Below are 15599 nucleotides of genomic sequence, written 5' to 3'. Positions count from 1 at the left end.
ACTACCAAATACATCTAAAATTATATGAAAAAAAAACAATGGAAATAATATATGGTTAAGACCTCAAGCCCCAAATACATTAAAAGTGTTTCTACCAGCTGAGCCTGTAGCAAAGACCTGTACTCCCAGCTACTTGTGAAGCTGAGTCAGGGGTTTTATATGTTAAAGCCAATCTGGAATACAGATGGGTTCAAGGCCACTCTAGACAACTTAGTAAGAAGCTATCTAAAATTTTAAAAGAATAAAAAGTAACCATAAATACAGCTCAGTAAGTAGTAGAGGATTTACATAACATGTATGAGGTCCTATGTTTGATCCTCTATATTAAAAAAAAAATTCTATCAAGTTTTATGGGACAAAGTAAGATACCAACTACAATCTGTGGTGATATTTTGTTTATGATCTAACATATAAAGCTTGCCTGAAGACCAGAGCAAAGTTAGCCACACTCGTTAGCCACAGAGGCCAGGCAGCGGTGGCACACACCTTTAATCCCAGCAGCCACACTAGTTAGCTATAGAAGCCAAGCAGTGGTGGTAAACACCTTTAATCCCAGCACTCAGGAGACAGAGGCAGACGGACCTTTAGTTCAAGGCTCCATGAGATTGAATCTGTCTAAAAGAGAAACAGAACTCATACAAAGTTGAGTTGGGATCACTCTCCTTATTCCCAGCACTGGGGAGGAATATAGGTGGGAGAAGACAGGAGCTCAGTGCAGTCTTTGGTTTGGTGGAGACAGATGCATTCTGGAGATACAATCTGGGAGCAGGATCACCCCTTGGGTCTGAGCATTGGTAGAAGTGAGAACTCTCTAGTGACTGACTGCTTTGCTTCTCTGATCTTCAGCATTAACTCCAATATCTGACTCTGGGAATTTTTATTATTATTATTAATACCAATTAGAATTCATGCTACAACAATTATTGAAACTGACCCTATGCTTACTATATTTAAATGCAAAATATCCCCTTATCTTATAACTCACAAATACATGAATTAGGTAGTTATTCCATTCTGGCAGATGAGGAAGCTAAAGGATGCGTTAGTAGTTTTACCCAGTTATTTGGATTCAGGGATCTTCATATTCTATACCTCTATTCTACAATAACATTCTGCTGATATATGATCCAAAGAAATGTTACACAGTGAGGTTATACAACGTATAATTTAAAGATTTAGATATTTGAGTACAATATTTAATTTGAATTATCAGATGACTCAACTCTAAAATGGGATATTAATATATACCACAAGTGACTTTTAATTGGCTAAGATAAATGCAAAAGTCCTGCTCAGAACGTACTACAAATAAGCACAAAACAAATACTTATTAATGGTTAATTAGTGAAAAAGATGAATTACATTCAACTTAGTAGTTATAAAAATGAAAAAAGTATGATTCAGTTATTATCATTTATAATTAGTCTTCTCAAGAAAATGCCCTCATATATTTCCAGTTATATCTTTCAAAATGTATCTCCATTTATTGCCGATCAATATCTATATTTATATTTAATATTTTTCCATTGATTGGATGTAGTACATCAGGTTACAGTGTTACAAACTCACCATTTCAATTCCTGGCTTAACAATATCTTACTGAACTGTTAAGCATATATTTAGAATTCCAGAAAACTAAACAGGATAGAGCTGGTATAGCTTGCTTTTAAATGCAGTGGTCTAAAATTCAAAGGATGAGATTAATTGGAACTTGATTCAAATTTATCAGCACAATCAAACTTCAAGTTATACATATTCATACAAAAGGAAATTTCTCATCTGAATAAATGAGTAAAGACAGGTTATGTTCATCTTCCTGACTGAGAAATCAACTTATCAATAACCTACATATTCAAATCAACAACTACAAAAGAGAGGGTGTGTCTACAAAAGGGGGGGGCACACAGCAGTGGCACAGTAGCTGAGCACACTGGCTGATCTTCGACTACAGAATTTGCCTTCATCCCCACATGATGCTGACAACATGTGTAACTCCAGTTCTAGGGAATCTGATGCCCGTCTTCTCAACTCCCTGCGCAAACTTGGTGCACAGACAATCTTGAAAGCAAATTATCCATATTTTGCATATAAAACAAAATGGGGGAAATTAAAAATAAAAAGAAAATGTTCACAGGATCACACAATATTAAAGAAAAAAAACTTTACATAGTGAATTAATTATCTAAATTAATTCCAGTAAGTTCACAGATTGCATGCGGAAGGGAAAGGATTTGAACCCAGGAAATCTAACACCAAAAGCTATTCTGTTACTATACCAACGCCAAATGATAAGAGTTTAGTAGTAGAGAAACAGCTGCATGCCATATAGTTCAAAATACATGCACTGCAAAATTAATTAAATGAGTGAAAAACATTATTGGTAATACTTCCAGCACTTGTTTTTTTGCACCTGAATATAATTTATAAAGTAAATGACAAACATATATTTAATATATACATGCAAATGCAATTCAATATACTATAGTGACCATCAAGCTATGCTTGGGCAGCACCAGTCCATTCTTCCCTGCATGTGACAATTTTCTGATAATCACAGTGGACTCGTTTAAATAATTTTTTTACATAATGAAGTTATTTTTAAAATGCTTATAGTAATGAAAAATATTATTTACAATTCTTATAAAATTATATACTAATTTGGATCACCGAGGAAAGGAAACGTGTGGGTTTTCTCCTTCAATGGCTCATGAACAGTAATTAAAAGAAAACGTGTTATTTCTAAGACTCACTATGCTTTGATGAGGTTAAAGGCATGGGGCAGAAAGCACAGAGACATTTCACCTTAAGGAAACCATTTAACTTCAAGCTGTTACCAACAAGATAAAATGTGATCTATAAAGCGTATCAATGACCACTCCTAAGTCCCACAGGCCTTCAATACTGAAGCACTTCTGCATCGTCAGGTCCTAAGCAACAGGTACTTTAGGTTCACAAAGCGATACCCACAATAAGAAAATGGTCTGACATCTGTCTCAGAAGCAGTTTTCAACATCATTTTCTAGACAAATTAAGACTGTATTTAGAAGTAAAATAAGCCACCATCATTTTCTACCTTTCTTTTATGATGGGTTGTAGACGCATCCATCTCTTCCTCCCCTAGGTTATCAATTTGTGAAGTTGGACTACAATTCATCCTCTCCTCTTCTTGCCTCTGCAGTCGGTCTGCTACAGCCTGGATAGCTTCTGTCCATTCTTCTCTATAAAAGTCAGTACAATTTCTCATCAACAGAAGACGGTAAGTTACTTAAACCTTTTATAATGTATAAGATAAATGCAAATAGAATATGGTGTAGCTGTCCTCTCTGCCATCATCTCTAGGTGAGAATCCTAAAAGCATTTTTGCTGCAGGCCTGGAGTCAGGAGTAGCACTTATATGGGAATTATGTTCACTTTATATTGCATAAAATACATTTGTCTACAAATACACACTATACACACACACACCACACACACACAATTTAATTGAAATTACTCTTTGGGGTGACAATGCTCCCACAAAACCATAGACTGTCAAACAAAAACCCCAGTGCCCAGCACCATGACACACTGGGCAGAACAAGGAGACCCACACTCTGGGCTCTGAGGAGAAACATGAGCTCACCCTGTGCCTTGTGATGCCATACAGCAGGGTATTATTATGGTGAGCAAATGTATGGTGTGTGCATGTGTGTGTCAGAGAGAGAGACAGAGAGACAGAGACAGAGACACAGAGAGACAGAGAGACAGAGACAGAGAGAGAGAGAGAGAGAGAGAGAGAGGGAGGAGAGAGAGAGGAGAGAGAGAGAGAGACAGAGAGAGAAAGAGAGAGAGAGAGAGAAAGAGAGAGAGAGAGAGAGAGGAGAATTGTTCATGTCATATTGACAGGCATATCTGAAGAGGTAGAAGCAGTGAGGACCCGGCTGAGGTGGGTGACTTGATTGCCACCCAGGGCCATGATGATGTCTGAGCCTGGGTTGATGCTAGGGCCCATGTCTGAGTTCATGGACCTTATGCAGACAAGGTCTGTGTTCATGTATGTAGCCCTGATACCACTGAAGGCCTAGAGGATAGGGCGGTACAGGGCTGGCCTCAAGCCTCATTGGCTGCAACTTTAGGGGGAACTGGTCAAGCCCCTCACCAGCTGAGGCACTCTGGGGAAAGGGTCCTACACCTCATCTGTGCAGCTCAAGAGAGCTGACCCTGTTCACAGGGGCATGGGAAAGCTGGCTCTGAAGATTTAGAATGGGAGAGGAGGTCATGCCCCTCTCATCGGCCATGTGGTAGTGTGGGTTAGGGAAAAATGCCCTACTCCCCTTACCCCTCCACACGTGAAGCAGGTGGAGGACCTGACCCAACCCCTCAACAGATTTAGCACTTGGAAGAACAGGCTCCAGTAGATGCCCCCAAAACCATGAACATATTGGTGGTACTAAGTAGATTCAATGAATTGCCTTTAAAAAAAAAGAAGAAAACATGATGTTGGGGTGAGTTTCAGAGTGGAGGGTGATCCAGGGTGACTTGAAGGGAGGATCAGGAGGTTGTGATCAAAACAACATCATATACATTTAAGAAATGCTCAAAGAGCACAAAAGTGTGCTCACGAGTGTGCATGCATGCATTCGAGCGCACACACACACACATTAAAGCTACAATAACTGAAACATTATGGAATCTAAGTAAGGACATAGAATGACAGAAATAAATAAAGAGGAAGTAATAAAACCATGCATACATGGTCATCTTTCAAAGGTTGCCAAAGCCAAAAGCAGAGCTTCTTCAACAAATGGTTTTGGAATAAGTAGGTATCAATATGAAAAATAATGAAATGTGAGTCTTATTTTAAACCACACACACATATATTCTTCAAAATAAAGACTTAAAGCTACAAAGCTACATGAAAGCAAAAATGAAATCTCCATGCCTCCTGTTTTAACAGTAATCTTTGACCTTAGCACTAAAAGTACAAGCCACAAAATGAACACCAATAAAAATCTGTGAAGCAAAGGAAACAGCAGAATGAAAATGAGACTCAAGAAATGGGCCAAAGTGTCTGAGAAATGTGTGTGTGTGTGTGTGTGTGTGTGTGTGTGTGTGTGTGTGTGTGTGTGTGTATAAAGTTTTTTGTTTTGTTTAAAAGAAATTCTCCAAGTCTGAAGCCGGACCGATCTACACAGCCAGTTCAAACTACCTAGAACTATATCCAGACATAATGATACTCTGTGTCCCCACACACCTTTCCCTAAGAAAAGAAAGGGGTGAGTTCCCAAATTCTGATAAGAAGCTACAACTCAATAACCAAAAACAAACAAAAGCCAAATGCAATTAAAAATGAACAAAAGAATAGTCCTGAAAACAGCTTGGTATAGGCACAAAAATAGACAGGTAGACCAACAGAATAGAGTTGAAAACCCCGATATTAACCCACACAACTACAAACACCTGATTTTTGACAAAGAAGCTAAATTTATACGATGTAATAAAGAGAACATCTTCAACAAATGGTGCTGGCATAGCAGGATGCTGGAATGTAGAAGACTGCAGATAGATCCATGTTTATAGCCATGCACAAAACTTAAGTCCAAATGGATCAAAGACTTCAACATAAATCCAGCCACACTGAACCTATTAGAAGACAAAGTGGGAAATACCCTTCAATTAATTGGTACAGGAGACCACTTCCTGAATCGCTTACACCAGTATCACAGACACTGAGATTAACAATTGATAAATGGGACCTCCTGAAACTGAGAAGCTTCTGTAAGGCAAAGGACACAGTCAGCCAGACAAAACGGCAGCCTACAGACTGGGAAAAGATATTCACCAACCCCACATCTGACAGAGGGCTGATCTCCAAAATATACAAAGAACTCAAGAAGCTAGTCTCCAAAACACCAAACAATCCAATTAAAAAGTGGGGTACAGAACTAAATAGACAATTCTAAATAGACAAATATAAAATGTTTGAAAGACACATAAGAAAGTGTTCAACATCCTTAGTCATCAGAGAAATGCAAATCAAAACACCTCGGAGATACCATTTTACTCCTGTCAGAATGGCTAAAATCAAAACACCAATGACAGTTTATGCTGGAGAGGCTGTGGAGAAAGGGGAAAACTTCTCCACTGCTGGTGGGAGTGCCAACTTGTACAGCTACTTTGGAAATCAGTATGGTGACTCCTCAGGAAAATGGGAATCAGTCTACCACAAGATCCAGCAATTCCACTCTTAGGCATATACCCAAAAGAAGCACATTCATACCACAAGGACATCTGTTCAACGATGTTCACAGCAGCACTATTTGTAATAGAAACTGGAAGCAGCCTAGATGCCCTTCAACTGAAGAATGGATAGAGAAAATGTGGTACATTTACACAATGGAGTACTACTCAGCAGAAAAAAACAATGGAATCTTGAAATTTGCAGGAAAATGGATGGAACTAGAAGAAACCATTCTGAGCAAGGTAACCCAATCACTAACAGACAAACATGGAATGTACTCACTCATATGTGGATTTTAGACATAGAGTAAAGGATTACCAGCCTACAATCCACAGGGCCAAAGAAGCTAGTAAATAAGGAGAACCCTAAGAGAGACATACATGGTCCCCTGGAGAAGGGGAAAGGGACAAGATCTCCTGAGCAAATTGGGAGCATGGGAGGAGTGGGTTGGGAGCTAGGAGAATGAGAAGGGGAGAAGAGGGGTGAAGAGGACATGAGGGAGCAGAAAGGTTGAGTTCGGGGAAGAATAGAAGAAAACAAGAAAGGAGATACCATAATAGAGGGAGACATTTTAGGTTTAAAGAGAAATCAGGCACTAGGGAAATGTCTGGAGATCTACAAAGATGACACCAACTAACAATCTAAGCAACAGAGGAGAGGCTACCTTAAATGCCCTCCCCTGATAATAAGATTGATGACTGACTCATATGCCATCCTATAGCCTTCATCCAGCAGCTGGTGGAAATAGAAGCAGACACTGACAACTAATCACTGAACTGAACTGGAATCCAGTTGCAGAGAAGGACGAGTGATGAGCAAAGAGGTCCAGACCAGGCTGGTGAACCCCAGAGAAACAGCTGACCTCAACAACGGGGAGCTCTTGGTTCCCAGACTGATAGCTGGGATACCAGCACGGGACTGATCCAGACACCAGGAACATGGGTTTCAGTGAGGAGACCTTGGAAGTCCATGGGGCCTCCTGTAGTAGATCAGTACTTATTCCTAGCATAGGTGTGGACTTTGTGAGCCCATTCCACATAGATGGATATTCCCTGAGCCAAGACACATGGGGGTGGGCCTAGGCCCTATCCCAAAGGATAGACAGACTCTGATGACCCCCCTATGAAAGGCCTCACCCTCCCTTGGGAGCAGAAAGGAAATGTGATAGGTAGGGTTTTAATTGGAGGGTGGTAGGAGAGGAGGGGAGGGAGAGGGAACTGGAATTGACATGTAAAACAATCTTGTTTCTAATTCAAATAAAAAAAATCTGAAAAAATGAACAGAAGACTTAAATGGGCAGTTCTACAAAGCCATAAAAAGAATCCAAAGTTATACAAAGGTTATTGTCAGCATTTCCATCTTCAGGCAAATTCAAGACATAGATTGTATCTCACACCCTGAGATAGAGGACATTATAATAAGGAAATAGATGACAATAGGTGTTAGCAGTGGTCCTAGTGACAGGTGCCTTGAAAAGGAGTATAGCAAATCCTTCAAAATCTTAAAAACTACCCTCTGATCCAGTCATCCATTTCTGGGCATTTATCCCACAGAATTAAATGGCCATTAAAAAAGGCAATTGCCTAAGTGTCTACAACTGATGAATGAATAAAGAAGATATAACATATACACAGAGTAGACTATTCTTCACTCTTAAAAAAAGAAAAGAATCCCATCATTTAAGGCAACGTAGAAGGAACTAGAGATCATTAGGCCAAGAAATATGGTCACAGAAAGGACATTATGTCACGTATATAAAGAATCTAAAGGTTTTACCTTCTAAGATTGAAGAGAGTAGTAATGACCAAAGGCTACAGAGACTGTATGAGGGGACAGATGGATGGTGAAAGGCTGATTAGTAAATATGAATACAGTTGGAGAAGAAATTATGATATGCTAGCATGCAGTGGGGTGACTGGATAATAATATACTGTGCATTTCTAAGAATTATCTTAAATAAATGTTTGAGGAGATAGGTATAAAAAATTGTGTATGTGGGAGCTGGAGAGATGGCTCCATGGTTAAAAGCATTGACTGCCCTTCCAGAGGACTAGGGTTCAATTCCCAACACCCACATGGCAGCTCACAGCTGTCTGTAACTCCAAGATATGACACCCTCAAATAGACATGTATGCAGGCAAAATGCCAATGTACATAAAATAAATTATTAAAAAATTCATACATGCATTAAAATAAGATGTTACCCACTAATATGTATAATTTTATGTTTTCAACTATAAGTTAACAAACTTAATTTTAAAAACAAATTGAAAAAAAAACAAATTGCAGTAAAATATCTGAGAACATTTTATCTAAACAAAAGATATGGGAAACTGCTTCAAGCTAAGGTTTAATAAAGTTGTTCTAATTAAAGCCAGGAGTACTACTAAGGACAACAGAAAAATGAAGGCAAAAAAGAAAATGAATAGCCGGGCATTGGTGGCGCACACCTTTAATCCCAGCACTCGGGAGGCAGCGAACTCTGTGAGTTCGAGGCCAGCCTGGTCTACAGAGTGAGTGCCAGGATAGGCTCCAAAGCTACACAGAGAAACCTTGTCTCGAAAAACCAAAAAGAAAATGGATATCTAAAAGCCTATACATACACACAAACACAGACACATACACTCATGCACATGTACATGTGTTTTAATAGTTGTGAAAAAGTAAGATCTGTGACCTTATTAGGCTACCCACATTGAAAAAATTGCCTAATCTTATATTATCAACTAAAATAAATGTAGCACACTCTACAGAGATCCATTTAGTTTACAACATAAAAGAATTTCAGACTAGGGCCAGAATATTACATAGAGAATTTCTTACCCCAAGCACCTCTAAGTCCTTACTGACATTAGATGAAAGCTATGAAATCCCCAGACAGTAGATACTTCATGAACACAGACAATACGCACACTCAATAGGCGAATTACCTTTTTCTTAAACATAAATATAACTGAAAACTGAGTCTTCCGATGAGTAGACTAATATTGCAGGAATGTCAAAAGACTTTTGAGGCTTAAGATCTGTGTATTTCATACCTCCTATCTATCTCAGTCCTCAGGAAGTTAAGGCAGAGAACTGCCACAAGTCTGAAGTTGACTCTGGTGATACTGTTAAATTTCAGGCTGACCTGGACTGCAGAGCAAGAAACTGTCTATCTCCTCCCACCCCAAATTTAAAAGATCTGGCTCACAACCAACTCTGGGAACAACAAATCAAGCTTCAGTAAATGTTAAATTAACAGGAGAGCATTGCATTAATTCAGTCATCAAGTAAGCACTTTGTCATCATATCCTGGACTGTGTGCTGAAGACTTTAAAGAAAAAAATAAAACAAAACAAGTACATGTCTATCAACTGATGAATGATCCTTGTTGTCAACAGGGCTACAAAAGCAAACAAAGGTTATAAGACTGATACACTTGGAGCTGTAGCTGGCAGTCGGTCGTACGTGCTCCAGAGTCCACGGTGCCCGTCGCTGCCTCCCAGCTCGCGTGGCTTCCTCGAGGCTCTCCTGAGCTGCGCCCTTCGCCACACGCGCTGTCATCACAACCCGCCATCATGGTGAAACTCGCAAAGGCCGGCAAAACCCACGGCAATTCTAAGAAAATGGCTCCTCCTCCAAAGGAGGTGGAAGAAGATAGTGAAGACGAAGAAACGTCAGAAGATGAAGAAGATGACAACAGTGGAGAAGAGGTTGTCATCGCTCAGAAAAAAGTAAAGAAGGCTACAACAGCTCCAGCAAAGAAGGTGGTTGTTTCACAAACAAAAAAAGTTGCAGTTCCCACACCAGCTAAGAAAGCTGCTGTTACTCCAGGCAGAAAGGCAGCAGCCATACCAGCCAAGGAAGGCGGTTACACCAGCCAAAGCAGTCGCAACACCTGGAAAGAAGGGAGCCACATAAGCAAAAGCATTGGCAGCAACCCCTGGTAAACAGGGAGCTGTCACTCCAGCCAAGGGGGCTAAGAATGGTAAGAATGCTAAGAAGGAAAACAGTGATGAAGATGAAGATGACGACGATGATGAAGACGACAGTGATGAGGATGAAGATGATGAGGAAGAGGATGAATTTGAGCCACCAGTAGTGAAAGGAGGAAAACAAGCAAAGGTAGCTGCTGCTGCTCCTGCCTCAGAGGATGAAGACGAGGAAGATGATGAAGAAGAGGAGGAGGATGAAGAGGAGGAGGAGGATGACTCTGAAGAAGCAGCAGCTATGGAGATCACACCTGCCAAAGGAAAGAAAGCTCCTGCAAAGTTGTTCCTGTGAAAGCCAAGAATTTGGCTGAAGAGGATGAGGATGATGAAGAAGAGGAAGAAGATGAGGAAGAGGAAGAGGAAGAGGAAGAGTCTGTTAAACCAGCACCTGGAAAATGGAAGAAGGAAATGACCAAACAGAAAGAAGTTCCTGAAGCAAAGAAACAGAAAGTGGAAGGTTCAGAATCAACTACACCTTTCAATCTGTTCAAATTGAAAGGAAACCTTAATCCAAACAAGTCTGTTGCTGAACTAAAAGGTGCCATCAGTGAACTTTTTGCTAAAAATGATCTTGTTGTTGTGGATGTCAGAACTGGTACAAATAGGAAATTTGGTTATGTGGACTTTGAGTCAGCTGAACACCTAAAAAAGGCCTTGGAGCTCACCAGTTTAAAAGTCTTTGGCAATGAAATTAAACTAGAAAAACCAAAAGGAAGAGATAGTAAAAAAGTTTGAGCTGCAAGAACACTTTTAGCAAAAAATCTTTCTTTTAACATCACTGAGGATGAATTAAAAGAAGTGTTTGAAGATGCCTTGGAGATCAGATTGGTTAGCCAGGATGGGAAGAGAAAGGGATTGCTTATATTGAATTTAAGTCTGAAGCTGATGCAGAGAAAAACTTGGAAGAAAAGCAGGGAACAGAAATTGATGGGCGTTCTGTTTCACTCTACTATACTGGGGAGAAGGGACAAAGGCAAGAAAGAACTGAAAAGAATTGTACTTGGAGTGGTGAATCAAAAACTTTGGTTTTAAGTAATCTCTCCTACAGTGCAAAAGAAGAAACTCTTCAGGAAGAGTTTGAGAAAGCAACTTTTATCAAAGTGCCCCAGAACCAACAGGGCAAATCTAAAGGGTATGCATTTATAGAATTTGCTTCATTTGAAGATGCTAAAGAAGCTTTAAATTCCTGTAATAAATTGGAAATTGAGGGCAGAACAATCAGGTTGGAGTTACAAGGACCCAGGGGTCACCTAATGTGAGAAGTCAGCCATCCAAAACACTGTTTGTCAAGGGTCTGTCTAAGGATACCACTGAAGAGACCTTAAAAGAATCATTTGAGGGCTCTGTTCGTGCAAGAATAGTCACTGATTGAGAAACTGGTTCCTCTAAAGGATTTGGTTTTGTAGACTTCAATAGTGAGGAAGATGCCAAAGCTGCCAAGGAGGCCATGGAAGATGGAGAGATTGATGGGAATAAAGTTACTTTGGACTGGGCGAAACCTAAGGGTGAAGGTGGCTTTGGTGGCTGAGGTGGAGGCAGAGGAGGTTTTGGGGGCCCGAGGTGGTGGAAGAGGAGGAGGCTGAGGCGAATTTGGCGGCAGAGGCCAGGGAGGCTTTAGAGGTAGAAGAGGCTTCTGAGGTGGCCTCAGAGGAGGAGGAGGGGGAGACTTCAAGCCACAAGGAAAGAAGACAAAGTTTGAATAATTCCTTCCCAATTTTTCCCACTTTGTTTTAAAGAAAGGACTCTGGGGTTTTACACTGTTACCTGTTAAATGTTGGAGCCTTTTAAGGACATTTCAAGAGATTTTTTTCCTACAAATAGTTTTTTTTTTGTGGTTTTTTTTTTTTTTTTTTTTTTTTGTTTTGCGTTGGGAGTTGTAAAAGAATGTTTTTCACGTTTTTTTTGCAGTACACATAATGGAACATGGACATACATACAGGCAAAACACACATACACATAAAATAAAAAGGAAAAGGGAACAAAGTCAAACTATGTAGCCAAGGGACCTACCTAGCCTACCAAAGTTAAGTGCTGGGGGAAACTGCTGCTTGACACTAAGATCCAAAGGACACTAGAACTATCGTGACTACAGCTCTAGGTGAAGCACAAACAAATGAAGAACCCAGTGCAGAAAGACTAGGGTAGATATGGGTAAAGTTCAACATAATTATAAGTGAAAATTGAGGATGGGGGGGTTACACAGCCTGTATGCACTCCAAAACCAAGAATACTACTAAACATACAGAAAGTAAACTATTATCAGTGCCAAACTGGTATTTTTCTATTATATATTCCCTAAAGAAATGACACATCCCAATTGAGTGATTGAAAATATTATTAAAATTTAAAAAATTGGAAAAAAAAGTGCTAGGACTAGGTCTGTAGCTCAATGATAGCGCACTCACCTAGCATGTGAAAACCCTTGGTTCAGTAATACATTATTTCAAAAACTTCTGTCACTGATTATTTATTAGGAATTTAAAAGATGATTTTGTTTTCACTAAATCCTTAGGGAGGCCTGTTAGCATGTGTTATCCATTTAGAAAAGAAGACTATTAACATTCTACTTTGAAAAGTTGTTGATTAGGGTCAAATACAATAACATTTGTAGGAAAACAACTTGGTGATTGGTGTTGCCAGACCTAACTCATTAACAAGCCATCAGATAAAAGAGTATTAAGATAGAACTAGAAAGTGGGAAAACAGGTACAAAACCAGTACGGATCAAAAGAATGGAAATATGGCCCCATAGATGTCACAGAGCTGATCAGTATCATGGTGCTGTTGCTCTCATCAATCACCAAACAATTAGTCACACTAATTAATCATATTATTTACTAGTATTCTAAACTTGAGACACAAACCTCAGAATCCTTCTCAAAATAGTAATGCAGGAAGCCACCTGAAATGAATATGTATACAAGCAGGAATGCTACTTGAAACCATTTACTACCATATTTCATTCAGAATTTCAAACATGAGTACAATCAACTATACATAATATAAAGATAGTTTGTATATAAATTGTGTTCAAGTTTTTAAAATATTGTATGCTGTTTTCTCTGAAAAAGCTTATTTAAAGTCCAAGGGTCATTTTCCAGCCCCAGTAAAACATGTAAGACAACAGAAACAGAATAAAGTGTAACACAGTGCAAATGTATTTATGTCTAATTACAAATAAACCAGCTACAAATACATCTTTAGACTATCTTGAACATAATAAAAATAAACAAGTCTCTTACCTTTCCTCTGGAGTATCTACATGAAATGTTCTCTCTATAACAGTGGTCCATTGAAGACATCTGATAATAAATGTATTTGGCTTTGGTCGTTCTGTTTTCATTAACTGGCATTCTATAATAAATCAAATCAAATATATCTTTAAATATACAAGTACTTAAACCATTTAGTAAACAGTTGACAACTACACAGTGTTATTCTAAACAGAACACACTGCAAATGACAGCTCTCCATAGGTTCCAGGTTATTCACAACCTAACCTTAGCATTTCTTTCCAGGCCATTACCACTATGGTCAGTTCAATCAGTTCAACTAGACTCTTCAATTTTTCCAAACACAACTTGTTCTTTCCTGTATCTTTAACTTTGCTTTAGGAGCTTCTACCATCTGAAATACCTATTTATTTTACTGCTATCAATTTGCAAGTCCCAACTGTGGTAGCAATACCAAACCTTTAATGTGTAGGTGAAATCATGCTCATTTCGTTTTTTTTAGATCTCTAGACACAGACTTGCCATTTTTCCTCCTCTATAGTTTCATTGTTTATAATTATGCCCTTCGTCTTTCCCTTGCCATCTTATTATAGTATCAAATATATTAAGAAGGTAGTCTTTACCCTATGAAGTCTTGTGAAACAATAAACTGCTTGTAATTCTTGGTATATACAGTCACTACAATCAGTCAGTCATGATTATGCCAGGGAATATCTAGGAAGACTTCAAAGAAAAGAAGTATAGTACAATGGTTAAAAATATGAATTTTAGAGTCTCATACCTCTCTCACAAGGGAAAGGAAAGCAGAAGCCACTTCTAAAGTAAGCCAATCAAGACATGGGTAGTCCTATCTTAGTAAAAGCCCACAACCTACACAAGCCTAGAATCCAATTATGAGTTTGATAAGACAGTGTGATTGTTTCAAGTGATAGGTCAGAGGTAAAGAGAAACCCTATTGTGTTATTCTACATGACTGTAAGAGCAGTGGCAAAGGCACTGTCTTAAAAGAGAACCTATTGTAAAACCAACCAACCAAACAAACCTGAGCCATGCTGGGAGACAGCATAAAGGGAACAACTATAGGTCAAGGAATCTTAATTTGGTGCGCCACAAGCCCAGGGTAAAGCAGTTGAACAGAATGAGGGTCAGACACTGCAAAGTAGCAGACTGTATGTAGAAAGAGGCTCCAATAAGATGAGGACATGCTGGGAACAGAGTCATTAACTGAGAATCACCCTGAAGAGTGCAAGCTGTAACCTTGAGGTTAGCAGGAAGACAAAACTCTGGAGCCACATATCTTGAAAGTACAAGGGCAGGTATTTATACTTGCACAAAGCACAGTATTATAGCTGACTGCTACAGTTCCAACATACTTGGAGAGCATCCACTGCCTAGAAAATTAGCCACCCCTGGAGCATATACACCAAGACAGGGGTAGTATCTCAGTAAGGTGGGATAACCTGCCCAGCCCACAGACTGCAAAGTTAAGTGTGGTGCACAGAGGTCCCAACACATGAACAAGAGGAAAAGAGGAAGCTATTGAAGTGAAGACAGTTCAGGCAGACATCAGACACTTAACCTACTACAGACTCTGCAACAGCATAAACCAGAAAAAAAAAAAAAAGATGAAAGTTCACAAGTTCGTCAGACCCTCCCAACACACACACTTGCACATTCCAGTTTCCACAGACACAGAGAGGAGCTGACTGATACTTCAACTTTTCTTTTAATCTCTGTCTTCCACTTTTTTAAAACTAAACTTTAATAATATTTTTATTTAGTATATTTTCACAGTATGATTTTTGTTATTCCTTTTATATATTACTCTAATCTTATGCATTTGTTGTTAGTCACCTTTTATCTTCCTCCTTATCTTCTGTTTTGCTTCTGTATGATTCTTCTCTTTTCTCTTTCTACTTTTAATACTATTTTAACTTGAATGCATTAGATTAAAACATACATTTTTACATTTTTCTTTATTTCCCTTCCTTCATTTACTGAGAGAGAGAGGGGGGAGGGGTATGAGAGAGAGAATGAGTCTCTCCTCTACCTCATGCTTCTGGATCGGATGTAAACTCCCAGCTAATGCCCCAGCACCATGCCTGCCTGCCTGCCTGCCTGCCACCATGGTCCCTGTCTAGACTGTCATGGACTGTAAACCTCTGGAATTGT

General features: G+C 39.2%; 1 protein-coding gene and 1 pseudogene across 1 annotated transcript in view; one reads left to right on the top strand and one right to left on the bottom strand.

The window, feature by feature from the left end:
* Akt3 (AKT serine/threonine kinase 3) overlaps nucleotides 1-15599 on the bottom strand; it is a 208483-nt gene that overhangs the window by 68089 nt on the left and 124795 nt on the right. Inside the window, exons 4-5 of the mRNA XM_027418888.2 lie at nucleotides 13437-13548; nucleotides 3074-3218 (exon numbers count right to left, since the gene is read on the bottom strand). Of these exons, the coding sequence (XP_027274689.1) occupies nucleotides 3074-3218; nucleotides 13437-13548 (257 nt within the window). The remainder of the gene's footprint in view (nucleotides 1-3073; nucleotides 3219-13436; nucleotides 13549-15599) is intronic.
* Nucleotides 9755-11912, top strand: LOC100752758 (annotated as a pseudogene).

The sequence above is a fragment of the Cricetulus griseus genome, chromosome 5, assembly GCF_003668045.3.
Source record: "Cricetulus griseus strain 17A/GY chromosome 5, alternate assembly CriGri-PICRH-1.0, whole genome shotgun sequence".
Lineage (NCBI taxonomy): Eukaryota > Metazoa > Chordata > Mammalia > Rodentia > Cricetidae > Cricetulus > Cricetulus griseus.
Note: the sequence above shows the minus strand (reverse complement) of the source record. Positions and strands in the feature narration are given on the sequence as shown.